We start from the raw sequence: 27,579 nt of genomic DNA on the forward strand, positions 1-27,579 counted from the left end.
GTTTTGTTTGTAAAGTGACAGTGTAAAACTATCTTCACTGTGTGGCAAGTGCTTTGCCTATGGTGGCAATCATGCAGCTGATGAGAACTGATCCAAGTGATAGATCACAAGCTTAAAGGCCATTTCTGGACTTAACAGACACATGCAGTTGCTCATGCACATGGCTACCGTGTGCTTGCTCTTGCTGGCATTTGCACGTTTGTATGGATGAATCTCAGCCATTAGACATGGGGACTGTGGCCAGCAGGTGATGGATGGGCAGCCACTTCCTGCCATCTGTTGAACTTCTTCGATTGCTGCTGAGACATCTGCCATAGTCATATGTCAGTATTACTGATGCAGTTTTAGGTCTGTTGCTACTAATCACATAGGTTGTTTTTTTTTTTTTTTTTCTTAAATTGCTTACAGACAAGAGCAGTAAAGATCAAGTCAGAGTGTATAATATATTCAAGAAAAATGGGTAGACATTTGGTGACTACATGTTTGACTACCCCTAAGTTGGTAACTACCTCTGCACAAGGTTCTAGAGACATGGGAACAGGAGACAGTATGTAGCCCAGGCATTCTCCTGAGTACTGGAATCAAAGGTCTGCTGTCATACCCACCCGGCTCTACTGTATGCTCTTTAGAGAATATACACTTTATTCACACATATATTCCTGATTTTACTTCATTTTACCATAAAATTTTTATGTCAAATATCTACCCGTTGAATTAATTATTTAAGAAATAAACCTCGGGAGTGCGTTCCTGCTACCCTCCCCAATTGTTTACATTCCTGAATGAAAAACACAGCCTTTACGTTCTGATATGCTTTAAACAGTGCAACAGTTGGGCTACTTCTGAACCGCCACATGGTTAATCCACCTCCTGCCAATAATCCTGAGTTATTACTTACTAAATTCTATATTCTACTTTGGCTGCCCTGACTGGACCATGCTCTCTCAACTCCTTAACATGCCAGCTGTGCCTCCCTGTCCTTCACTCTTGTCAGGCATTGTGTCTCTCCTCCTTTTCCTCTTCCTCCTCCTCCAGGTTTGGTGGATCTCCTTTTCCTGCTTCTCTCTGTCCCAAGCCTGGGAATCCTAAAAGTCATGCTCTGTCTCCCTGCCCAGCCGTGGACTGGTGTCATCTTTATTTACCATTCAGAGCCAACTGGGGGAAGAGTCCCTCAGTGTCTTACTTGTGGACCCTCATGTAGGGAATTTTGGGGACCCAGATTATCATCATAATACAAGCAACATTAGGCCAAACCTACTACATTTCCCCATTTTTGTCCAATTAAAAAGATTCTTTTCTCTCATATATACATATTGAACATAATTATAACAATACTGTAGTCAGAGATCTGAGGAGGAATGAAATATTACTTAAATATGTAGGAAGCACAAAGACAAAGACACAGCTCTCAAAGCGTATACATTTTGTAGAGACAGCTGACTCGCTGGACAGTCCTCCGTATCCCTCATAATGTCGGGGCATCTGTCTTCAGCCTTCCAGCTAGAACCATCTGACAGACCTTAAGTAAAGCAGGGATTATGAAGAACTAGTTTGCCCTGTCTTGACAGACCTTAGCAGTCGACTATCCTGCTTCTGTGTGTCCATTTTTTGAACAGTAATTGTCTGCAGAATGAAATTAGGGTATTTCTCACCCGGTGACTAGTTTGCCACAATTGTATCAACTCTAGTTGGAGGTAATGATCTCAGTATCTTCTTTGAAGTGGGAAGAGGGTACTGTCGGGACAGATGTGTCTTCTAGTCAAAAGATCTATTGATTATTAATAAGATTTTAAATGCCATATTCTGTGGCTCTCTGATGCTTTGAAGACTTAACTACATATAGTCTTTCTGAACTGTTAAACGTTGACTACTCTTAGCTATTTACTATTGCAATAATTTTGAAAACACTTTATTGTAATTAAGTCAGAATCTAATATTACCTTTAACTTGCATTACTTTATCATCCTAAATAGTTTGCAGTAGCAGCTATTAGAAGTACTAGGTCCAAGCCCTACATTCTTAAATGAGTTGCATTGGCACAATGCCTATCTAAGAGTAACAATATTAATTTAAAGTTTTGTTTTAATATTCAAAGATTTATCTCAATGAAAACCTTAAACCTGTATCAATATATAAATTATGTACCGATGTAAGAGATTATTACTTCAATTCTACATCAAAAAGTAAAGATTTTGCCGGGCACTGGTGGCACACGCCTGTAATCCCAGCACTTTGGAGGCAGAGGCAGGCGGATTTCTGAGTTTGAAGACAGCCAGGGCTACACAGAGAAACCCTGTCTCGGGAAACAAACAAACAAACAAACAAAAAAAGTGAAGATTTCTACCAATGCAAGATGATAACTATAATGTTTTGCTTATGAGTAAATTTAGTTATGCATCCCCATATATCTAATTTCTTATATTACTCTATCCCCTTTCTTTCCCTTTAACACCCTTCCTTTTACCTAAGAAGGGATAGAGAAGAGGAAAGGAAATATGGAAATCCCCAAGTCTACGCTCTTTATTTAGTTTCCTCCCTGTCCGAAATTATGACCATTTCCAAATTATCCCTTAAAATGACAACCTACCCATTTATAAAATAACCGTAAGCAGACACCCGATCCCAAGGGATCAGGAGGAGGTCACTCCAGAGCTGCTTCCTGCAATGTTGGGGCGATGAATTGTTTTAATGGGTGGGGAGAGGGTAGTAAAATAGTAAAGATTGGTTAGCCTTAAGAAAGCTAGCCTTGGCATCTGTTATCCAGTCTCTGCATGCCTTTAAAGTTCAGGGCTTAACTGAAGTTCTGAACGCACCCGTCTGAAAGGCTGGATGAACCGAGGTCATGAGAAATCAGCAGCCATTCTTGAACCTGTTCTGGGAGGGAGTCTCTGGAAACAGCTGCAGCTGAGACAGGGAGCTGGCGAGCAAGTCACCTCAGCATCCCTACGGAGGAGCTTGTCAGCGTTGCATCAGGGTGCTTCACTCTGCAATAGATGAATCTTACAACTAAAGTTTTAGTTCTCTAAAGATATTTGTTTGGATTGTGCATGGTGCACAGAGCAGTTACGGATGAAGTTTGCTCATTGTCTGGTCAGGTGAAAGACAACTACCTTTTTCATGAGCTATTTGATCAATAACCAATTGTAATAAGTCTTCATCCATGCCATATGGAGGATTGCACGATTAATTTTATTTTTTTTTTGGTTTTTCGAGACAGGGTTTCTCTGTGTAGCCCTGGCTGTCCTGGAACTCACTTTGTAGACCAGGCTGGCCTCGAACTCAGAAATCCGCCTGCCTCTGCCTCCCGAGTGCTGGGATTTAAGGCGTGCGCCACCACGCCCGGCTGCATGATTAATTTTAAAGATTCTGTAACCAAAAAGATTTATTGGCTAATTTCAGTTGAAGTTTCAGCTGAAGACATTTTTATGTTTCTTCCAGTTTCAGGGCTGTTCCCATGTGGAGGGATCAGCAATTCATGTTGCCTGTCTGTAAACAAGATCTTCATAGCTAATCCACATTACTTTGGAAGGGGTTCAAAGCCTGTTCTCATTTCCTGTTAACAGAAATAGAGCATTTCTCCCAAAATAGCGTGTCCTTGGTCTGGTGACCTGAAACCCACCGGTCCAGTTTTGTAGCCTCCATTTCTTAGGGCCTGCTGTACTCTGGCCTCTCTCCTAGAGGATTAGTAATACCGTTAATACAACCAAACTTATAATCACCTTCAGTTTGATAATTAGAACAATTATTATCTGTTGAGCTAGGTTTTCTATTTGTTTCTTACTTTAAGATCAAAGGCCTGGATTTTTTTTGGGGGGGGGGGGGGGTTGAGACAGGGTTTCTCTGTGTAGCCCAGGCTGGCCTCGAACTCAGAAATCTGACTGCCTCTGCCTCCCAAGTGCCGGGATTAAAGGCGTGCACCACCACTGCCCAATTCTGGATTTCTTTATTTCTCCCTTCTGTGGAGATTTAATATCTCTTTAACATCATTTAAAACATTTATTACTTACTTAAAAACATTTAAAGCAGTTACCACTTTTTCCCTTCTATCATAAGACAATGAACCTCTCCTTCATTCCTCCCTTTTCAAGAGATTGGTATCTATGGATATATTTATATCCCCTTTCTTTTCATTTAACTTGCATTAACATCTTTTCCTACATATTTAACTTCAATTCATTCCCGTGGACTGATTTATTAATGAATGCCACACCAAGCTATCCCAGAATTCCCATATTGCAAGAGTCTTGTTGCTTTCAGAGCCTTGTCTCCTAGCTTGCCATTAGTTCCTCCATGTCTGTATTTGATTTAGGCTTGCTCTTTGCAGCCTGCCTTCTCCCAGCAGGAGCTGTTGGTCTCCATGGCTTGTGCTCTCGCAGCAGCTCAGAACCTGAGAGAGCGCCCAGCTAGATCACTAGCCTGCCATCCACATCCCTAGTCTTTTTTTTTTTTTTTTTAAGATTTTATTTTTATTTATATGTAAGCACACTGTAGCTGTCCTCAGACACACCAGAAGAGGGCATCAGATCCCATTACAGATGGTTGTGAGCCACCATGTGGTTGCTGGGATTTGAACTCGGAACCTCCAGAAGAGCAGCCAGTGCTTTTGACCACTGAGCCATCTCTCCAGCCGCATCCCTAGCCTTAAGCCATGAACCCCAGAATCTTGCATGCTAAACTTGTACAAACTTCTGTCCTAATTTCTTATCTGTGTTCAATTTTGGCCGTGCCGGGAGAGTGGAAAAGGAGAGATCCACCATGCCTGATAAGAGTGTAGGACAGAGAGGCATGGCCAGTATCTGAAGGAGCCAGGAGAGCTTGGCCCATTTGGGCAGCCCTCTGGGTCCAGAGCAGCCAAGACAGAGCACAGAATTTAGTTGTAAACAAGTTGTAAACTTGGAGTTATTGGTGCGGCGTCTAGGTTCTGTCAGTAGTGGAGGCTAGGCAGTAGCCCAGCTATTGTCCAGATTAAGGCATATCAAAATGCAAAGGCTGTGGATCTTTCATTCAGGAATGTTAAGCATTGAGATAGGTAATAAACCCCACTGCTGGGACTTACTAATTATTTAATTCAGCATCTACCCAAGCATAAATATTAATAAAAGAATTGTTGAGACATGGACCATCTAATTAAGAAAAATTTTTTTTTTAACCCTATGTCCAAACATAGCCCTCTGAAATGCAGAATAGCCAGGCATGGTAACACACCTTCTGTCCCAGCACTCAGGAGCATCCGAGTGGTACAGGTGCATCTCTCTTGAGTTTGAAGCCAGCTTTCTCCATACACAGTTCCAGGTAGAGTGAGTTCTAGGCCAGCCTGATCTGCAAAGAAATCCTGTCTTGAAAATTGAAAAAAGAAATTAAGTTTGTAGAGGGCAGAGCAAGTGTATATGTGGAGCTCAGGACAACAGATAGGTGTGGGCTCTGCAGATGAAGCTCAAGTCATCAGGCTGAGTGGCCAGAGCCCTTACCTGCTAAGCCATCCCTCGCATGAGGTTTTTTTTTTTTTTTAATTGTGGAAGTAATTTTTACTAACAAAACAAAGTAAAAGGGCTAGGAATGTAGCTAGACAATAATTTATGTCCCTAGTATGTACAAGGAGGCCCTGAGTCCCATGTACCTAGTGAGAAGGGTGTACCCAGAAGGCATTTCCCCACAGTCCCAGCAATAGTATATATGCCCCAGCCCCATGAAAATGTTCCTCTATAAATGGGGTTCCTGCACTCCTTGGTCATTCATTGGTCCAGTGTTTGCAGGCTGTCTACTCTGGCTGGGTAGTGGGGTGGCTATTCTTTCTGAAGCCATCTTTCTCATTACTTAGGTGGCCACGGGTCAAAACACTCTCAACAGGGACCTAACTTAGCTACCTGAAACCTGGGTTCTGTCACCCTGACACTGTCAGGGATGCCTCTGCCCTCTCCTCACCTTCCTCAATTGTGTTCCCTCCTCCCATGCATATGGTTTCTCCCTTTTCTGCCCATGTGAGTGATGTGAGGGTTGACAGTGAGTTTGGGATTTCTAGTTTTTGTTTTGTTTTGAAATTTTAAAGCAAATAATAAACTCTTAACTAACTGGGTGTGTATTTTCAGTATTCTGTATATAATAATATATATACTTGATACGTTTGGGTACTTCCTGGCTTTCTCTAATGAGCTTTGTTACATTTTAACCACATGAACAAGGTTAAGAAGCGGATGCAGATGGAGAGCTGACGATGAAGAAGTGGATGGCGTTTGCATCTGTCTTCAGATGCCTGGCTCCATTAGTCATGTGCCTGCATTCAAAGTCCAACCTCATGTAGCTCCCATGGAACACTTGAAATACTGTTAGCAATGAGAAAAATTATTTTGTCAGTTTTGTATTTAAAGGGAAACAATTTTGAGTATATTTTATGCTTTATTTATATTTTGTGTTGAGTTGCTTTTAACATAGGCTAAAGTAGTCACGGTATTTAAAGATGAGACCTGGCTTTTTCCTAAGTAGTAAGTGATAATTTCTACTTAACTACAGGAAGGAAAACATGATTTGTTAGCAAGAACGTTCAACTGGAATATCTGTTTCAGATTGAATATAGTTTTAAATTATTTAAGTTTATATGTATTAAGCTAGGAAATGTGTTTAAATCTTAGATGCTTCTACTAGTGTGTACATAGAACTTTTTTTTCTTTTTTTTTTTTTTATTTTTAGTGACGTATGTATAGATGAGGCAAAAGCACTGAAAAATGGAATAGCTCCTTCAGTAATCCCGGGCTTCACTGATTATTTATGAGCAAAGTATAAAATTGTACTTTGGTTGATTTGATAAATTAAAATAGCTTAATATCATACATTTAAGGGCCAGAAATAATCCTGAAGTAGTTTGGAGAAGGCCACCCTGGGACAGACTCAACAGAGATCTGATAATATTCGTGCCTCCTGTTTATTTCTACCTCAGCATGAGTCAAAACACATGTCCAGACACCCACCAGAGCTCCCTGGAGGCGCCAGTGTTGCCTCTGCCCTTTAACTCTAGAGACTATGGCTTCTCTGCTTTATTCCGTGGTCCTGTGGTATCCAAATCTGAGGACATCCAAGTCCTCATTAAAAGATGCTGTAGCACATACCCTCCTGTAATGTAAACCCTCTCTAAGTGCTTTTATAATCCTGGACACAGCATGAAAAAGTCCTTTTTATACTATATTGTTTACGGAGTGGAGATACAAAATGTCTCTACATGTTCAGTGAACCACAAAGAATATTTTTGATCTGTGGTGAGGAACCGGCTGAGTGACTTGACTATAAGCAGGCCCTTGGGGGTCCAGGCAGAGCTCCCAATAAGGGAATGTTATCTCATGGAAGTGCCTGGCCTGAACCATTGGCCCAGACCTGCCCTGCTCACCTCTGTAAGCCTGGGATGCCTGTGTGCGCAGAGGGAGGTAGGCCAGGCTGTTCAGGCAGAGGTCCAGTGACCTAGCTGGGCAGGAACAGGTTGGATGGCTGCTTCCCAAGATGTCAGTAAGTGCTGCACACATACACACACCCCCAGCTACTGCCCTCCACAGTTGGGTTCTTTGGTGTCCTTTCTCACTGGACTTTTGTTTCCCTAGGAAACTGCACGTGGGGAATGAGCTGTCGGTTTATCCACCCTGGAGTGAATGACAAGGGTAACTACTCCCTCATCACCAAAGCGGAGCCTTTCCCACCCAACGGTGCCCCGCCTCTTGGACCTCACCCACTGATGCCTGCCAACCCTTGGGTGCGTGAGCTCCTCTTTAGTTGCCACCAGATGGGATACCTGAGCTTTGTCTGAATCTTGGGCTGAAGACAAACTAGTGTTCCTATGGAGAAGGCATCGCACCTGAGAGTCAAGGAGCGCCTGTTGAGGGCTTGTTGTGCTTGTGTAGAAGTAGCCTCAGATGCTGGGGCACATGGGCACCTGGGTAGGACAGCCAGCTGTGTGCAGCTAGCTGGCTTGATTGTTAAATGTTTTGCCCCATTTCTTAGTAGGTTTTTAAGTACCTCAATATTTCCTTCTCATTTTTTAATAGGGTGGGCCAGTGGTTGATGAAATTTTGCCTCCACCCCCTCCAGAGCCCCCAACAGAGAGTGCCTGGGAACGTGGACTCCGACATGCAAAAGAGGTAAGAGCTCACTGTGTTCTGGTGGAAAAGCACAGGGTGTCCCTCCAGGGGACCGGCGGGCCCAGCGAAACTGCCAGTTCCTTGACCCACAGGGTGTGTGGGGACTCAGTGAGAACACTTCTGGGCTTCTTTAAGAAGAATGAGAAATAATATTTAGCCATCTCAGACCCAGTCTCAGGCAAATCTCAGTAGCCAGAGAGACCCTCTGTGGATGTAGAGTTAACATTTTTAAGTGTTTCTGGCCGCCACTCTAGCAGTGAGACAATCCCTACCTTTCTATGGGAGCTACTCCTTGCCCCCCACACCCACTGTCTGCTCTTGCTGGTTCTCTCAGGACCCCCTTTGCCTGCCCACTGTGGCCCTGAGTCTGTTGACACCCAGCCTTGTCTTGTCAGTGCCCAAGTTCTCTCTTCAGGGAGATTGACATGAAGGCCTTGCTTGCTCTGAAGTCTTCTGGGCCCTGTGCTGATCCCCAGTGCTCTCCTGTGTAAATGAGTCACAGCAGACCAGTGCAGAGACCATCCTCTGAGGCCCGCAGAAGCTGGCTGAGTCCTGAACTTGCCACACCCTTCTCTGCAGGGCTCGGGTTCCTTGTGTTCCTTCCAGTGGCCTTGGAACCCCTTATTTCAAACTTATTTTTGAATGGCTTTCTGTCTTTGGGACTAGGTTTTAAAAAAAGCAACCATTCGGAAAGAGCAGGAGCCCGACTTTGAAGAAAAAAGGTTCACAGTAACCATTGGTGAAGACGACCGGGAGTTTGACAAGGAGAATGAAGTCTTCCGAGATTGGAATTCTCGAGTCCCGAGAGATGTCAGAGACACAACGTAAGGAGCCTCTGCTTGCCCTGCCCCATTCATGCCCTACCAGTCGCCAGTGCAAGTGCCCAGGGCACTGTCTCCCTCCGTACTCTGGATTTTGTGGAGAACCCTTTAGTTCCATTCTGGGAGGCTGCCTCTGAGGTACACTCCTGAAGTTCCTACAAGCTTGGCACAGTCTGAACTTTTGTCTCCTTACCTCTTCCTCAGCTGCTTGGGGAACGGAGGTTTTATGAAAAACATTTATGTTATATGTGTATGTATCCACGAAGGCTGAAGGAGGCCATTGGATCTAGAGCTGGGGTTCCTGGCTGTTTGAGCTGCCCAACACAGGAACTGATAACTAAACTGTGATCTCTGGAATCGCATCAAACAAGGGCTCTTAGCACTGAGCCATCTCTTCGGTTCCTTTCTCAAACATTTAATGCTGGTCTTTTTTTTTTTTAAATCTCAATAGTGCTAGGAATGGTGGCACACATCTTTAATCCCAGCACTAGGAGGCAGAGGCAGGTGGATCTGAGCTTAAGGCCAGCCTGGTCTACAAAGAGCAATCCAGGACAGCCAGGGCTAAGAAAAGAAGCCCTATCTCAAAAAAAAAAAAAGGAAGACAAACCCCTCAGTAGAGACTTGTGTGTTGCAGAGACTTGACTGTCAGACCCAGGGGAACGGGGTGGCCTGGAAGGTGCTCCTTCTCTGCTTCTTCATCAGGGGCTCCTAACCCTCCTGGGAAGATGATGGGTCTCCTTTCTGCCTGCCGAGGGTGCACGGTGTGGACTTAGGACATGGGGGATAAGTGGTAGTCCACGCTGTGAATTGCCGGTTGAGTCACTGTCATAGTCTCATAAAACTCTTCTCTGCGGTTCTCATCTCTGTCATTTCTGGCTACTGGATGGTAAAAGGATGAAAAGAAGGAGAAAGTAGTTGTGCCTCAACATCACTGCCTAGCCACCTCCCACCTTCACCCCTAAACACATGTCACCTGCCACCCTTCACGCCCTGGAGCTCTGCACTGGCTGGGCAGGTGCGAGTCTGCGCCTGCCTGCGCATATAGAAAGCAGCTAAGAGGGTTAAAAAGTAACTGTGGTGTACAGCACAAGCTTTCCATTTTGTGGTTTGCATTACAAGGTTCAGAAAGACTGAGAATTCCAAAAGTAAGCAGCTTATACATTTTGGTGACTTTAGCTACATTGTTACGGTTACTCTTTTAGTCAATTGCATATCTCCCCTTGTTTATAAAGTTTCTCACCAGTATAGTGGCATGATTTCCAGGTGTGAGTAGTGAGGTACTGGGGACACAAAAAGGTGCCACCCTAGCGTGTCTCCCTGGGCCTGCTTTCTTCCTGCACTGAATGAAGCACGTCTAATGGTGCTTCCTCGCAGCTCTTTGCCGCTGTCAAGCGTCAGAGGTTGCCTTCTTCCTTGAGTTTCTGGCCAGGCTCGTGTCTCTTTCTCATGTAGACCAGGCTGTCAGTGTATCTGTCTAGCCTGGGAATATCCTCACTGGTTTTTCTAGGAATATACTAATGAGCAGTGCAGGGTGAACCCAAATGCTGATAAGAGTGCTCTGTCACGTCTTCTCACTTAGTTGTTGCTTTGTGACATTCAGGGTGAATATGTGTCGTTCCCAAGCACTATCCCTCTTCTATCGCAAGTGGTTCTATGCCTCTGCCCTAGCTGCATGTGAGGAGCTAGGTCTCCGTGTGAGGCTTTCGTCCTGCCTTAGTGAGTGAGTGAGTGGTTGTATGACCTGGCTCTGTCCTGGGCTGCTTAGGTGTAGTGTCACAGGATGGCAGATAGAGACCGTTTTTCTGTGTTTCCACCTCTCTGGGCTCCTCTGGGCAGTCTTGTCATCAGTATCTACATACACTAGCAGGTGAGGACGGGTCCTACTGTATCCTAATGCCAGAGAATTCCTCCATGCTTCTCTCCAGCTTTGGCCTTAAAAGTGCTGCTACTGTTGTTACTGTTCTGTGTGTGTCTGTGCATATAATGTATGGTGTGGGGGTCCAAGGACAGCTTTGTGGAATTGTTGATGATTTGTTTTCTAGGATGAAACACAAAGCATCTACAGCTAGTGTTTCACTGTCTGAGCCATCCTGAGAGTCCTTACAGGGCTTTTAAGAATATGTTTCTATCTCGTTAAGAAAATGCCAATTCCTATTTTGTTGAGTATTTTCTCTAGAAATGGATACAGACAGTTTCTCTTTGTCTTCACCTGTTAAAAATCTTCCCCCCAGATTGACTAATGTGTGCCGCTGTCCTATTGCTTGTGTTCTATCCTTGTGTTCTTAGCTGCAGACACCACTCGGTCATGGTGTATTTTTGTTATGTGGGATTGGACTCTGTTGGCTTGTCTTTATGTAGAGTTTGTGCTGTTGCATTCTTAAATGACACAATTTCCTTCTTTTTGGCTCCTTTTTCAGACTTGAGCCTTATGCAGACCCTTATTATGACTATGAGATAGAGCGGTTTTGGCGTGGTGGACAGTACGAGAATTTCAGGGTGCAGTATACAGAAGCAGAGCCGTATCATAACTATCGCGTAAGTATGATCACGTGTGTAAACTTTCCTCTTCCCTTAGACGGGGTCTAAGTATGAACCTTAGGCTAGCCTCAAATCCATCATCCTCCTGTCTTGGCTGTACAATTAGTGCTGTGTGCTTCCTCACCCAGCAGCAGTCACTCCTCCTGTGGTGTATCTATCCACTGTGAGCTTATTCACTTAGCAAAATGTATTTAGCCATAGTCCTGAATTTGAGCCCAAGTTGATTGTGCAGGCAGCCACTGGCTAGGCTTGTGGTCATCTGGTGTCCTGTGAGCTTCCTTGGAATCGTTGTTGCTGCCATGGTTTTATAAGGCTGGCCGTGCTGGTAAACAGTCAGTGTCAGCCTCCACGGGACTGTCGCTCTCCTGAGCGTGTCGTGTCGCGCTTAGTGTCCTCGCTTGTAGCCCTGTTCTTGTCCATCTAGTCTGCTGGTTACAGATGTGCCTCTGGCTGGCCTTGCCATGTTGGTCAGGTCCTGAGAACCTAGTGTGTATAAAGATCTGTGTGCCCCAGACTGCCTGCTCCATCTTCACTCTCAGCCTGCTCGGGAAGCCTGCTCTAGGAAAGGCTAGAGAGGAGCCCCTGAGTTATTATGTGCCGTGACTCACATACCACCCATCGGCTGTCACAGCACTGAAGAGAAGTACTGACTCCAGGAGTCCATAGGTATGAGCTATGCAGACTCCCCTATAGCCCAGAACCACAGCTTCCTTCCTCCTGGAGGTGGGATGCCCAGTACAGTAATTGTTCTCTGTTCAGTCTAGTGAGTAGCTGGAAGGAACGTCACAGGAGCCTGCATGGTGTCTCCCGACGCCTCCAGAGGCCCAGAGCCTGTCAGCTCTGCCATTATTGAACTTGTTGAGTTTTAATGCTGAGTATTAAAGCAGGAAAAGAAGGCAGCAGTGGGGAGTTGCAGTAAGGGGATACATTCTTCCTTCAGACGTGTTCATAAGCACTGTGGTGGGGCCTTGCCTGCATGACAGCCATTCTAAGAATCAGCTGGGTCACTCATGGGAGGGCCTGTGGTGTGGGCTCCTTTCTACAGACTGGTGCTGGCAAAGTTGTGGATTTATTGGTTGGGGTAACTTCACTCTTAATTTGTATGCATTTTTTAACATGTATGTGTTTGTGTGTATGTGTCTGTTTTGTGGTACTAGGAACTAACCCTAAGTTCCTAAGACTCTGGACATACTTGGTCAGTGACTTAAAGAAGGCTCTCACCTGACCCAGGCTTGCCTTGAATTTGAGATCCTCCTGCCTTAGTCTCCTAGTTGCAGGCCTTTGCCATCAGACACAGCTAACTTATTTTAAGGAAATACTTGGGAATAGAATGGCCTCTTGATAGCATCCTCTTCCCTGCACCCTGTTTTCTCTCTGCTTCTATCCAATAGTTTGTGACTCAGCGTCTGTATCTGGCTTTTTAACCTAGGAACGAGAGAGGGAACGAGAGCGAGAAAACAGACAAAGAGAACGCGAGCGGGAACGAGAGCGGGACCGAGAACGGGAGCGCAGGCAGAGAGAGCGGGAGCGAGAACGGGAGCGAGAGCGGGACAAGGAGCGGCAGCGGAGGAAAGAGGAGTGGGAGAGAGAGAGAGCCAAGCGAGATGAGAAGGACCGGCAACACCGAGACCGAGACAGGGACAAGGACCGGGAGAAGGACAAGGAGAAGCCGAAGCCCCGGTCCCCACAGCCACCGAGGTAGGTCACCCTAAATCCCATCTGTCAGCACATCTTGCCCTTGGCCTCTCCATCAGATCTTTGGGTAACAGCTCTGTGCTTTCCTGAAGCAGCCTGCCTGTGTAGGACATAGTGTAGGTGTGGGGCTACTTTCTTCCTCTGAGATTGTATTTGCAGAAAGCACTGTGGCTGTGCCTCAGCTCCTTTTGTGTCTGTCTGTCTGTTGGTGGACATTGGGCTGTGGGTACTTTTTGACAGTTGTAGCTGTGAATGTTGCTGTGTGGGTGTGGATTTTCTCTTCTTGGGTTACCTGTGGGAGGAGCTGCCGGGTCATCTCATAACTGATGATCTGACGGACCGCCTTCCAAAGAAGCTGCTTTGTCCATTTCTCCTAGACCTTCAGCCCATAGTGCTGCCACACCAGGGTAGAGAGCCCCTCCCTTGTCCTCTGCAAAGTGGCAGGAGCAGAGTAGAGGTGTGAGATGAAGAGCCAAGGACAGTGTGGGTAGCATGATGTTAGAAGTACATTTTAGTGAGCCTTGCCTACCATCTGAAGTAATACAAATAACACTATTCGTTTTGGTTTTTATTTCTGTGTAGTGTAGCCTTGAACTTATGATCCTTCCTGCCTCCGTTTTCCAGCTGCTGGTTTTCCAGGCATGTGCCACTTTGTCTCTTTCTGTCCCAGAACACATGGGTCTAGGGCCTTTGTTGACATTTGTTACCAGTTCTGTGTCTCTGGGTTTGCTGGCTTTCCAGTATGCTCAAAAATACATTTTCAGATTCTGAATCAGAGTGGTAGGTTATGGAAAAGCCTTGTTCCAGTTCAGCGCTTGCAGGTCAGGACTGAACTCAGACCTTCTGGGATTGTTAGTTGGTTGGAATATGAGCTAAGTGAAGCCCACAGATAGGACTTTGCTCTTGTATTGCTTCTGTGGTTGATTGGTTGGTTGGTTGTTTTGGTTTGGTTTTTGTTTTGTTTTCTTTTGAGATAGTGTCTTGCTATGTGGCTATGGCCATCTTAGAACTAGGTGTGTAGACCAGGCTGCCTTAACAAATGTTCTTGCCTCTGGATTTTGATGCTGTCTCAGTAGATTGGCATGTGTTAGCCTTCTGTGTTCTTTAGGGCACAGGGTGGAGAAATGGCAGTAAGAAATCTCTGCTGTCTCATACATGTAGGGCTAGTAGAGAGGACCAGACAGCAAGTGCTGACTTTCAGAAAAGGGTGCTCACAAGAAGTAATGTCAAAGCAGAGCAGAGAACACGTAGGACTTGTACTCCTGGGGAACTGCAGAAGGAAGAAGGACTCACTGAGCTCAGAGGGGTTTAGCCAGTAGACGTCATCGTGTGCATGGTGTAAGGCATGAAGAGGTACAGTGGTGTCACCCACTGAAATTAGGGCAAACTGTATACACTGTGGCCAAGTGGGACAGTCCTGGGAAACCTGTGCAATTTCCTGGGAGATAAACAAAAGTGTGTGTTCCTTGGGTGTTGGCAGATTGAGGTAGTAGGGAAGAACCCACATGCTGTGAGTTCCTTCTTCCTGTCTTTATTAGATGTTTAATCCTCCCGATTTTAGAAGCAACTTGCCATCAGTTGCTTTTTATTCTTTGACCCCAGACTTGACAGCTGTCCAAGCTGGAGTTCCCAGACAGGCGGGGTGGTTGCTTCGCTCATGGGCTGCTGCTCACTTCCTTGTGCCTCCCTTGGCCTGTGTGCTGTCAGCCTTAGCATTGACTCTGACAGCACAGCTGACCCTTGCCCTGTAGAGCCTCCGGTAGCCTTTGGATATGGTACTGTGCGAGAGGGAGATTAGAGGGTGCTGCAGCTACACAGAAGATCAAGGTCACAGATCACCTGTGCCTTTGTTTGTTTGTCTCTTCAGAAATATCTGGAAATAACACATCTGTCCTTGCCCAGCAGATGCCTGCTGTAGTTCCCGACCAGCACTTCTCCCTTTGCATACTACGGTCCTGATATACCACACACACTATGTGGGCACCTATGGGGAGATGTAACCTCCTGTGGTTTTGTATTCTGCCTGGCTCTCTAGGTCTGATGTGATATCTGGGTGGTTATTCCCCACTAAACAATTCAGCAGTTTTCTCAGGATGTCCTGGGAGACAAAGATTCAACCTATGTCACTCTGCAGACTCCAGACCTCAACTGTCAAGACAACTCAGGTGCCAGCTGGGAGGGTGTTAGCCCGCGGCTCAATAGCTGCTACCCTGAAACACAAGCTCAGTGGTCATAGATCCTCGCCGTGGCCAGACTCCTTGGCACTCAGACACACGGCAGTCTTGAAGCTTTTCCCTCTACATGATACATGAACACTTCTCTCAGTGAATTTGGTAATGGATTCTTGAATGATGGTTCATCCAGTCATTCTTCCTATCACAAAGACCTATCACTAAATCTGGGGCTTCCATTGGATACCCATGTTTCACCCACATAGCCTCTCCTGTGACCTGGGTTCTTCCCAGCTATGCTGGGGATCAGAGGCTCTCCCTACGCCATCCTTTCTGCATTTCCTTAGGGCAGCCCCTGGGTGTACCTGGGGCATTAGCTTCCGGGGTCAGGGCTGAGATAATAGTGGCACAAGCCAGACTCACATGTCTGGTGGTTAAGCTTCAGCTGGGTGTTGCTCTCCCTGTGCCTCTCAGTGGGTAGCGAGAGTCCTGGTACCCGCCACTGGCTGGTGCCTGACTAAACAGAAGTTCTGAAAGGATAAACCGGCAGGGTTTCTCTCTGCATGGGATAGTGCAGCCTTCCATATATATATATATATATATATATACCTTTTCTCTAACTCTGAGCACATGAGGCTGGTGCTGTTAGGGAAGGGAGCCTGGGATCCTCATTCTCTCTGTGCATCAATCAAGAACTTCCCAGGGTGCAGTTAACCAGATTCTTGAAATGCAAAGAAAAGGCTTAAGGCATGGACTTTCCTTCACTTTTCTTTGTTAACAGGTGTTTAAAAACATGGTTCTTGTTGCTTTAATTTCATGAATACTCTGTACCTACTATGTGCCAACACTAAAAATAAGCATTGAATCAGGCGGACTCCGTTGCTGTCAGAACAGTACAGTCAGAAAGATAGAGTTAAGTAATGACTCCCCTAAAGTACTTGTTCTTTCGTTTGTTTGATTTTTGAGACAATATCTCTGTGTAGTCCTGGCTATCCTGGAACTTGCTCTATAGACCAGCCTGACCTCAAACTTACCACCAAAAAAAATACTTATTATATATAAGAGAAGATGAGGGCTGGAGAGATGGCGCAATGGCTGCTCTTCCAGAGGTCCTGAGTTCAATTCCCAATATCCATATGGTGGCTCACAACCATCTGTAATGGGATCTGACGCCTTCCTCTGGTGTGACTGAAGACAGCTACAGTGTATTCATATACATAAAATAAATAAATAAATCTTAAGAGAGAGAGGGAGAGAGAATGGGATCCCTCCCAGGAAAGATGGCATGGAAGTTAAGCCCATTGCTGCAGGAAGTCGACTGTGGAGTAGAAGGGATGCCATGTTTCCTCTTCATCTGACTCTTTCCTCGGGTATCTCAGGTGAATGCCCTGGCTTTCCAGTCTCTCTTCACAGCAGCATCGCTGGGGAAGGGTGGCAGCCTGAGCAGAGAGCCTCTCTGTGATTCTAGCCGTCAAGCTGAACCACCAAAGAAGGAGAGCACCTCTGTGGGGCCCCAGGTGAAGCGAGCCGATGAGTGGAAGGACCCCTGGCGCCGATCCAAGTCTCCCAAGAAGAAGCTTGGCGTGTCCGTCTCCCCAAGCCGGGCACGAAGACGTCGCAAAACCTCCGCCTCTTCAGCCTCGGCTTCCAATTCCTCCAGGTACAAAGGGACTGTAAAGACAGGTGGCTTGGGCACAGTCACTGGCTGCCAGTTTCTTGTTTGCGTGCGTGCCTGGTCAGTGGATTACTAGATAGGACTAATGCTGAGTGTTGTGGTAAGACTTTCCGTGCTCCAGAACTTACAGCAGTAAGTAGGATGGGTGACCTAACACATAGACACCGGCTGTCTGCTGGAGTCATACAGGTCCCTCAGGGAGGGAAGGCCTCTCAGATCCTGTGGGAAAGGCTGTGGGTTGCTGACAGGAACTACACACTCTGCTGACCAGTCACTCAGCTCTCAGAGAACTTCCCTTAGTGACAGGACTCGTGTGAGTGCTGCGTGCCAGAAGCTGTGTCTGCACCTCAGGGGAAGGAGCTCCGCATGGAGTCTGGGCGGAACCAGAGGTGTGTGTTTGGACACAGCCATGAACACAGCCATGGGAGGGAACCCTGGGTCAGCTGGAAACTCACACTCTGGCTTTGTTCCGCACTCACACTAGTCTCTGGTTCCCTCCTCCTGGGGCGCCCAGTCCTGCTCTCTGCAGCATGGCACTGTGGGTTGCTCTGCAGGTCTCCTGATCATCTCTGTCTTTGAAAGTGCTTGTTCTCTATGGAGCCACGCTGTCTGACTGCACGAGAGAACAGCGGCTCAGCACATCCCAGTGCTGCAGGAGTGAACACCACCTTGTCACTGCCCTTCTCTGTCCATTGGCCCACAGGTCATCTTCACGGTCTTCATCCTACTCTGGCTCTGGCTCATCCCGGTCCCGGTCCCGATCCTCCTCCTACAGCTCCTATTCTAGCCGCTCTTCCAGACACAGCTCGTTCTCAGGCAGCCGGTCCAGGTAAGTCCTGCCTGCTGACCTCTAGCAGGTTCAGTGATCATGGGTGTGTGGGGTGGATCAGGTGGTCATGTCTCTCGCAGGGTTCCTGGGTGCCTGCTTCCAAAATGGTTTCAGTACCCTGCATCCTGAGGAGCACTTGGGACTGAGGTGCCAATACTGCAGGGGCTGGCCTAGGACCTGCCCCTCAGGTCTCTGTTGAGCGGCAGGTAGGAATGTACAGTGTCCATCCCAGAAGCCCTGGGAGAGTTAGGCAAGTTTCTCTCTGTGGTAGTGTGTCTGCCAGTGGCAGGTGCCCTTCACCTCAGTCAGGCTGGCTTGGGGGTAGGGCAGTGCTCAGTGGTCCGTCCGTCCCTCAACTGAGCTGATGCTCCATCGTGTCCCTTCCCTGCGCTGCTGTCACTGTAAAGCTCTTTAGAAGGAGCAAAACTTTGGCGTGGTGTTTGGTAAAGCTGAAGTGTCAGTCCTCGTCATTACCTGGGACACATAAAGACACACAACCCACTGCTTTGGGACATATTATCACTAAGCATTTGTGTGGGAATAAAACGTTCTGTAGTTCCTTAGTGTAATTTGGTCCCTTGCAATGTTACCCCTTCCTGGCATATGGTCTTGTTTTTATTTTCTTTAAGGACATTTTGAGATTTATATATATAGCCCTAGCTGGCCTGGAATTTGCTATGTATTAGATTAGGTTGGCCTCTAATTCCCACCTGTGTCTGCCTCCCGAGGGCTGGGCAGAAAGAAGTGTGCCGTCACACACAGCTGCTCTTGCTGTACATGGAATGAGGGTTAGCTTGCAGTGCTGAGGCCGCTGAGGCTGTCTCACGGGATGTTCACTGATGCTTCTGCCAGTGTGGAGTAAATTGCATGGGGGTCTGTCTTCATGAACATAGAAGATAGGAGCTCTTGTAACATAACAGGCAACCAGGAGGGGAAGGTAGCCTAGAGAAGGCTGTGTGGAGGCCATCCAGAGATGTGCTGGCACAAACCCCAGAGCACAAGCATTGGCAGGTTCCTTCTGCAGGTGTCAGCAGCGGGGGTGGGGGTGGGGGTGCAGTAAAGAGAAGAGACCATGGGCCTCACAGTGGGAAGGACAAGGAGAACCTGTGGGAGTCTCTGAGACAGACAAAGGTCACTTAGCTTTCTGTAAAATAAGGGGCTGTAGAGGTAGAGAACACAAGGGGCCTTTAGAAAGGTTGGACTCAGTGTGGAGAGAAAGTTGTGTATATGATGTTTGTTTTGGGCAAGCAGCTAATGATAGTGGTAGAAGGTAGCAGGAAAACACTCCCTGTCTATCCTGTGCTCTAAGGTTAGGGCCTTGGGTCGGGGAGGCAGCTGCAACAGGACCAAGAGGTACAGACTCCAGGTGTCAGTCCGTGTGTTTCTGGCCCTTGCTGGTAAATGGAGCACAGAAAGCAAGAAGCTGGGTGGGTCCCAGAGCAGGCAAGACGCAGGAAGGTCCTACAGGTCAGCCAAGGAGCTACAAGGTAACATTGCAGGGAGACACCAGTGGGAATACTCCATCCCATCCATGGTCCAGAAGCTTCATCACGGTCTCGCCATTCCCACAGTGCGAGTGCCTTTCTCAGTGGCGTAACTCACTTGGTGTCCGCACTATCCTTCTGGAGACCTGTCGTTCTGGGTGTCCTCCTTTGAAGTGAGGAAGGAGACCTGGAGTCCTAGCCTTGGGGTTCTGCAGCTGTCCTTCCTGAAGTTCATCTGTAGCAGCCCCTCCCAAAGCTGCACTCAGGAGGCCTGCTGAGGAAGAAGCAGGGGCTGAGGGAGAGGAGGCTGGCCTGCTGCCAAGGCTTGGAGGGTCCCCTGGGTCACAGTCTCTGGGCCTCCTGTAGTGCTTGCCCATGAGAGTAAATGCGAGGTTTCCTGGGCATCTGCCTTTGCCCATGAAAGCATGGAGGACTGCAGGAACCTGACCCATTGCTGGCCCCACCTAGCTCGACGTCACAGGCGTTCATGTGGTGGTTCTGAATAGGTAACATAGGTCAACCCAGTCTCTTTGATCCTCGCGACTGAAGTGTGAGCTCACTGTTAGAACTTCATCCTGGAAACTCCGCCTGGACCAGCACCCTTTCCTGGGCTGCTTGTCTACCCTGCTGACACCTGACACTGTGGAAATCATCCGGTCATAATCTCCCCGCTGTACACTCCCTGCTTATGTCGTGCTGTCACTACTTGGGGACCTACCTCTGTGCTGTGCCTGTGCCTGCCGACCAGGCACTTGGGACCCTTACCAGCTCTGCCACCTCCTGGCTTCTAGGTGTCTTGGATTCCACACTTAGCCAAAGCCATATCCACTCATTTGGCCCCATGCTAAGGCAGAGCCATGTGCTTTCTCCTGCATACAAGCCTCCATCCCTGAGACTGCTCGATGCCCTTTTCTGTTCTCTCCTATCAGAGTGTGTGCTCTCCTATCAGAGTGTGTGTTCTATCAGATGGTGAATCAGCTGAGCCTCAGCCTAAGGTCTCTGTTTCCTAGGGGATGTGCCAGCTCCAGCCAGTAAGGGAATTTGCCAAGCACCAGACTTCTTCCTCACACTCTCTTTGTTCCCCAGGTCCCGGTCCTTCTCCTCGTCCCCATCCCCGTCTCCCACACCTTCCCCACACAGACCTCCAGTCAGAACCAAGGGGGAGCCGGCCCCACCTCCCGGGAAAGCAGGGTGAGTCCTGAGCCCCCTCAGGTTGCTGTGGTGCTCCACCTCGGTGGGGTTTCCAGGGCTTCCGGCCTCCTCCTCTCTTCCCATCCCATGCTTGAACTAGAGTGAGCAGCCTCCAAAGGGCAGCAGATCTGGCTCCCAGGAGGTGGGCAGAGGCCCGGGCTCAGCACCTAGACTTGGGTCCCTGTAGCATGGAACCTTAGCAGTCATGTGCTGTGCTTAAACTGTAGAGCCCTGAGATGTGGGTTTATTGAGCAGGGACCCTAGCCCTACCCTGCCTTGACCCTGCCTTGCCTCACAGGGAGAAGTCAATAAAGAAGCCAGCCCCTCCCCCAGCCCCACCACAGGCCACCAAAACTACTGCTCCTGGTCCTGAGCCTGCCAAACCTGGAGATCTCCGAGAAGCCAGGAGAAAGGAGCGGCAAACCAGGACTCCCCCAAGGAGGTGAGCAGTGTGGACTTATGGCAATCCTGGGACAGTTCTCTTTGTCCTTGGTGCTGATGGAAGACTGGAGCCTGGGAGGTGGGTCCATCCCCAGGGAAGCAGCAAGGAGCAGAGGCCCAACCTGGAACAGGCCCGTTAGCAGCCTGGTGTGCAGGACGGCTCTGCCTCAGTGAGGCCGCCTCTGAGGTGAACTATGCTGCTTGTGTTGCAGGCGGACGCTCAGCGGCAGTGGTAGCGGCAGTGGTAGCAGCTACAGTGGCTCCAGTTCCCGATCCAGGTCACTTGCTTGGTCCTACCCCCTATTGACCCTTTTCCCTCACCAGGTGGGCTGACCATGTTAGGGCTTATCTGAGAACACACAGCTCAGGGCGAGTATGGTCTCCCTTCACACAACAGCACCTACCTAACCTTTGGGAGGAGGCGAGACTGCTCCTGCTCCCCAGCTGGACAAAGCTGAGGCCAGTCCCAGGTTCTCTACCCACACCTTTCCTGAGGATAAACGGGTGTTCTCAGGGCCTGCTGATCCTATTGGAGGGAGTCAGCCCTAAAGCAGTTGGGAGGAAGATCCCTTAAAGAAAACCAGAAAGGAGTTAGAAGGTAGAGTCAGCTTGGTGCTCTTGGAATCTGGTGACCATTTTTCCTCTGTCCTCTTGCATCAGGGCCTTAGCTTTTGTCCAAGGCCTTAGCAGTCTAGACTCTTTCAAAGACCTATGGGATTTTTATTTGTTGGCTCTTTGAGACAAGGTTTCTCTGTGCCCAAACTCACTCTTGTAGACCAGGCTGGCCTGAAACTCATGGAGATCCACCTGCCTCTGCCTCCCAAGTTCTGGGATTAAAGGTGTGCGCCACCATGCCCTGCCTGTTTGTTTTTGAAAACTAGAAAACCCCTGACTCTATCTTCTCCCTGTCTCTGCTCCTCTGTTCTGTCTCCTGATGCCCTTAGAAGAAGCTGGTTGGTGTTTGTGATAGTCATGTCATGGCACTGCCCTGTATCAAAACTGTATCACCATCTCCTCTCCCTACCCTACTCCTGTGCCCTGAGGAGAGTACAAGGTATCTTAGTGGTCCCACTAAAACCCGGGGCCTTGCGTTCTGCTCAAGCTCCCTGTCACTGAGCTGCAGGCTCGTTTGAATTGGGAGTCTCCCTGTGTTGCCCAGATGAGCTTGAACTCCCAAGAAGCTGGGAGCAGAGGGGCTCCAGCACACCTCCAGCAGCTCACACCCCTTTTGTGCTATCCTGAAGCATGGCGATCTGCCTCTGTCTCCCAGGTTACCGGGACTGTGGGTTGTGACTGTTGTGCTTAAGGTTGTGGTTTGTCTCACTGTTGGCTGGGCTCAGTCCCCAGTACCGGGTCACCCAGGCTAGCCAAGTGGAGACTCAGAGTTGTCCTTTCACTGTGTACTCTGTCTGTGTGCATCCCATAAACATGGAAATTGGGTGAAGACAAACCATGGAGACCCTCCTGTCAGCCTGCAGCCCAGCCATCTTGCAGTCACCGTGGGGCTGAGCGCACAGCTGTGCTTGTGTGTCTAGGTCTCTGAGTGTGAGCAGCGTTTCCTCAGTGTCCAGCGCCACCTCGAGTAGCAGCTCAGTGCACAGTGTGGACTCAGATGACATGTATGCAGACCTGGCCAGTCCTGTGTCCTCAGCCAGCTCTCGATCCCCAACTCCTGCCCAGACCAAGAAGGAGAGAGGTAGGCAAGGGCCCTTGCCCTTGGGGTGTGGGCTTGGGGGTAAGCTTTCCACAGAGACTTTGTTTTATGGTCCATGTACACAGGAACCTGTGACTGAGGTTTGTCGTTGATAGGGAAATCCAAGAAAGAAGACGGAGTGAGAGAGGAAAAGCGGAAGCGGGATCCATCCACGCAGCCACCCAAGTCCTCTAAAGCTCCAGCAGGTGGGAAGGCCTCCCAGCAGGCAGCGGCACCTCAGCAGGCGGCCCCTGGGCAGCCCCAACAGGGCTCCTTTGTTGCCCACAAGGAGATAAAGCTGACACTGCTGAACAAGGTGAGACAAGGGGACAGGCCTGTATTACTGCACCTGAGCCTGGGTACTGGGGTCTCGGCCCAAGGGACCTCGCCCATCCATGTGCCTGTACCTGCGGCCTGGCCAGCCTGGGTCCTGACCCCACCCCAGCATCAGACATCTTCAAAGCTCTGCACGTGTCTGGAAGGGCCAAGGCCTGACATGTTGAGATCCTGTGAGGCTCATGCAGCACAGAGGGCCCCATCACGTGGTGGCAAGGGCCACAGAACTGCTTTGGAGGGTCAGGGGTTCAGTCAAGAGGAGGCTCATGGGAGCAAAGAATCACTCGCCAGTAACAACAGATACACCGCCACCCGCCACCCTCTGCCTGGCCTAACAATGATCTGAGCCCTACCGCCCTCACTGTGCTGTTTCAGGCAGCTGATAAAGGAAGCCGGAAGCGCTATGAGCCATCAGACAAGGACCGGCAGAGCCCTCCTGCCAAGAAGGCCAACTTGTCCCCAGACCGAGGTAAGCCTTGGAGGTCTTGTGCCTGAGGTTATACTATGGATGTCACCCATAAGCCAGAAGGCCCACCTGCGGGGGCTTGATACCAGTGTATTCTGAAAACTGTAGCGGAACCTAAAAACCCCACTGTGTGTCTGTGATGAGTACTGTAGTGCTGGGGATCACACCAAGCTTTGCTCTCCCTTTTAGACATTTTCTTGCTCTTTAGCTCAGGCTTGTCTCCAACTCATGATCCTCCTGCCTCCACCTCCAAAGTGCTGGAATGACAGGTGTGTGATAGGAAAGGTTTTAAGTCTTTAAATATAGCTCAGTGGTAGAACACAAGATCCTGGTTACAGATGATAAATAATGTCTGCACAGTGACACAGATGCAGTCTGTTAATAATGACCAACCTTCCAGTATACAACCAGAACAGTGGGTGAGGGGGCAGGTAGGGGCTCAGCTAATAGAGGGCTTGCACAAAAGCCCTGGGTTTGGTTCCTGGCACCACGTTAATGCTATGCTATGGACATCTAAAACGTCAGCACTGGAGACAGAAGGATCAGAAGTTTAAGGTCATCCTTGGCTATACAGAGTTCCAGACCAGGCTGGGCTACAGGCAGCAGGCAAATGACTGAGTGCATCCGCTCTTCTCCTCACGTTCTAATGCCCGATGTCGTCGGCTATCGTCGTCGTCAGGGCCACTGTTGCTATGGTGAAACACCATCACCAAAAGTGGCTTGGGGAAGAAAAGGTTTATTGGCTTACACTTCCACACCACTGTTCATCATGGAAGTCAGGACAGGAAGCTTGGGGTCGCCTAATGCAGAGGTCGTGGCGTGGTGCTGCTTACTGGCCTGCTCAGCTTGCTTTCTTATAACACCCACGACCACCTGCCTAGGGGTAGCAGCATCCATAGTGGGCTGGGTCTTCCTGCATCAATTACTTACTAAGTAAACGCCCCATGGCTTACCCACAACCAGATCCTAGGGAGACATCTTCTCAGTCGAGGTTCCCTCCTGTCAGATGACTCTAGTTTGTGTCAAGTTGCCATAAAACCCAGCCTGCACAGCCAACAGTCAGTCAGTGAAACCTCACCCCAGACTGACCCAGCTGTGCCTCTGCACACCTTAGGGTCATTGGCATGTGGGAAGGCACAGTGGCTCTGAGTCATTGTTTTAACCGTGGAGACTAGAGAGTCTTGGAGACCCTCCATATCTCCCAGGACACCCCATCTCAAGCCCTGCAGGAAAGATGGGGGATTCTCCTGGTTTGCTTTAATAGACAGAGCAAAAACCAATATAAACCAATACCTGCCTCTCTGAAGCAGGTGTAGAGGAGGTGGCTGCTGCTGCTGCTGAGGCTCTGGGGCTCACTTCAGGCAGATCCCTGGGCCCATGACCCTTGGCCTTTGAACTCCAGAGGGAATTCTTTCCTCAGAACCATGGCCATTGGGTCACCGGCTTGGTTCACGCTCAGGCCTTGCCCTCTTCTCCGCTACCTAGCCCAGCCTGACAAAGGAGAGTACTCCACTCTTGAGTTGACTTCCAGTTACTGCTCTGCATTGTCAGATGTGTGTGCTGAGAGAGAGGGGTCTCACTAAGGAGAGGACTTGATGAGATGAGTCCAGCTCCAGGCCTGCTTTCTGAAGCAGTGCTTGGCTTTGCCTGGCTTGTCTTGTTTTGTCTTCACTATTTATTTATTTGTTTGATTGATTGTTTGTTAACGTTTTATGTCTGTTGGTGTTTTGCCTTCGTGCATTGTCTGTGAGGGTATTGGACCCCCTGAAACTGGAGTTACAGTTATGAGCTGCCCTATGCATGCTACGAATTGAACTGAGGTCCTCTGAAAGATCAGCCAGTCTCTTAACTGCTGACCCATGTCTCCCACCCTGGCATTTCCTGTTTTATTCTTTATAGAAAGAAAAGCGCCAGCTGCCCTGATATTGTGACTTTCTGAGCAGGGCCTCGTGGTGACCCAGGCTGACTTTAACCTCACTATGAGCCAAGGACCACATTCAAGTCCTGCTCCTCCTCCTCCCTCTCTACCTCAGGTGCCAGAGTTAGAGCCAATCACACTTGGTCACTTTGATGCTTTGGACTAGGGTTCTCTGACAGCCCACATACAAAGCAGTGGCTTCATTCTGTCCCCTTGCTTACTAGGTTCTCGAGACCGGAAATCAGGTGGAAGAATGGGCTCCCCAAAACCAGAGAGGCAGAGAGGCCAGAACGCTAAAGCTCCTGCTGCCCCAGCGGACAGGTAAGTCTCTGCCTGCGTCCATGACAGGCTTGTCCTGGACAATTGATCGGCTTTAGGAGTATGGGAGACATGGAAGACAAGTAGGAAGGACAGGGCAGTCTCAGCCCACTCCTCTTTAACCCCTCAGACTAATCGGGTACAACTGCATATTACTGTCTTGTTGAAGAACCCTAGACAAGGGCCAGTGGTTCTCAGGGTGCCTATATAGTGGGGCAAATAGGAGAGGCTGCAGGTTAGCCTGCACCCTCCTTGTCTCCCCACAGAAGAAGTGGGGAGTCATGGGCACTTGCCCCAGGGCAGGCTCTTGGTCACCTCTGCCTCACACCTTCTCAATCCTACAGGAAGCGTCCACTGTCACCCCAGTCTAAGGGCTCCAGCAAGGTCACCAGCGTGCCTGGCAAAGCCACAGATACTGCCACAGCAGGCACCAAGTCAGGGAAGGCCAGCACATTGTCACGGCGAGAGGAGCTCCTTAAACAGCTCAAGGCGGTTGAGGACGCCATCGCTCGCAAGCGGGCCAAGATCCCCGGGAAAGTGTAGTGGCCCAGCTCACTCCTGGAGTAGACTCTTCATGTTTTTATAAAGAGTAGGGTAAGCGCAGCCATTTTGGATTTTCCAGTCAATGTCTTATTTTGGCTGTGATTCTTTTTAAAAATTAAAAAAGAAAAAAAAAAAAGTTTCTCAGCTGGAAAAGAAGCCACACACAAGATGAAGATGAAGCTGAGTCCCAACCTCCCCACCAGACTGAACCAGCTCCTTCCAGAATAGAGTCTCCACGGACAGACGGACAGATCAGCACTGAGCAGGGGACACCAACTCTGTGTAACTTAAGAGCTTCAGGCACGCAGGGGCTGGCCTCACCCTTCTGCCTCCGTCCTCACTTCTCCCAGGTGATTACCTGGGCTGCAGTTTTCAGCAGCTTCCTCTGGGGACAGGAAAGCCGAACACTTCTGGACTACAGGCAGCCATCCCTCCCCTCCCTGGATCAAAAGTATATATATATATACTTTGCCTAAAGAAGAATATATATATATATTCTTGCCTAAAGTCTGATTGGCAAACATTTCCTGTCTTTTATTTTAAGCATCAAATTGTTTTAGTTGATTAAAAAGGAAAAAAACAGAAAAGACAAAAAAAAATAATAAGGCCAGGGGTATTGTTGGGGTGTCTGTCCAATGTGGAGGGTCTTTTTTGAGCGATCTCCTAAAATAAAATATTTTGATAAGCACTTTCTGGTCCTGGTAATGTCTGCTTGGGCCTCGGCTGCCTCTCTCCCGGGCATCCATGCCTTGGCTCAAAATGGGCCAAGCACCCTAGGAGAGCAGATGCGTCTATTACCCCCAGGAGCCCGCGGGCACAGACTGCTCGTCATTAGCCCCCGGAGTGTTGAGCCTCAGTTTTCCCATCCTGTGGTTGAGGAAAGAGCAGCCCAGCTCTTACCACTGACTTGGAGTGATTTAGGAGCTCCCTCCCTCCCGTGAGCCCTGGCTGAGCAGGGACTGTAGACAATGATTGAGCTGACCCCAGCTATAAAGCTGCTTGTCATTCTTGCTGGGAAGCTGTCGCCTGGCCCTCACCCAGGCATATGCAAAGCCTAGCTAAGATTGCAGGACTTGACTGCGGTGTCCCTCCATGGCCTTCATTATTCCTGTGAGAGGAGCACTTGATTAAGATCCAGCCAGTGCAGACAGGTCAATACCACAGCGTCTTCACAGGCCACCAGTCCTGGTGCTGTGCCCAGCCTCATCTGTTCTAGCACCATCTTCCAGGAAGTACCATGCCCAAAAGCCCCCAAGTCTGAAGGAGCTGAGAGGACAGCCAGCCTCAGGTATCCTCAGAAATGTCTTGCACCTCCTTTGAGACAGGGTCTCATTGGCCTGGAA

General features: G+C 48.7%; 1 protein-coding gene across 6 annotated transcripts in view; it reads left to right on the forward strand.

Moving 5' to 3' along the window:
• Zc3h18 (zinc finger CCCH-type containing 18) overlaps positions 1-26,924 on the forward strand; it is a 50,764-nt gene extending 23,840 nt beyond the window's left edge. For all 6 annotated transcript variants that reach the window (XM_029480521.1, XM_021169726.2, XM_021169728.2 and 3 more), the window contains 15 exons: positions 7,584-7,732; positions 8,025-8,117; positions 8,784-8,941; positions 11,356-11,473; positions 12,906-13,174; positions 16,811-17,002; positions 17,721-17,846; positions 20,417-20,521; positions 20,820-20,963; positions 21,175-21,240; positions 22,498-22,658; positions 22,772-22,971; positions 23,367-23,460; positions 25,600-25,696; positions 26,038-26,924. In XM_029480521.1, coding sequence (XP_029336381.1) covers positions 7,584-7,732; positions 8,025-8,117; positions 8,784-8,941; positions 11,356-11,473; positions 12,906-13,174; positions 16,811-17,002; positions 17,721-17,846; positions 20,417-20,521; positions 20,820-20,963; positions 21,175-21,240; positions 22,498-22,658; positions 22,772-22,971; positions 23,367-23,460; positions 25,600-25,696; positions 26,038-26,236 — 2,171 coding nt within the window. In that variant the 3' untranslated portion in view covers positions 26,237-26,924. The remainder of the gene's footprint in view (positions 1-7,583; positions 7,733-8,024; positions 8,118-8,783; positions 8,942-11,355; positions 11,474-12,905; positions 13,175-16,810; positions 17,003-17,720; positions 17,847-20,416; positions 20,522-20,819; positions 20,964-21,174; positions 21,241-22,497; positions 22,659-22,771; positions 22,972-23,366; positions 23,461-25,599; positions 25,697-26,037) is intronic.
• Positions 26,925-27,579: the final 655 nt, after the last annotated feature.

This window comes from Mus caroli, chromosome 8, assembly GCF_900094665.2.
Source record: "Mus caroli chromosome 8, CAROLI_EIJ_v1.1, whole genome shotgun sequence".
Lineage (NCBI taxonomy): Eukaryota > Metazoa > Chordata > Mammalia > Rodentia > Muridae > Mus > Mus caroli.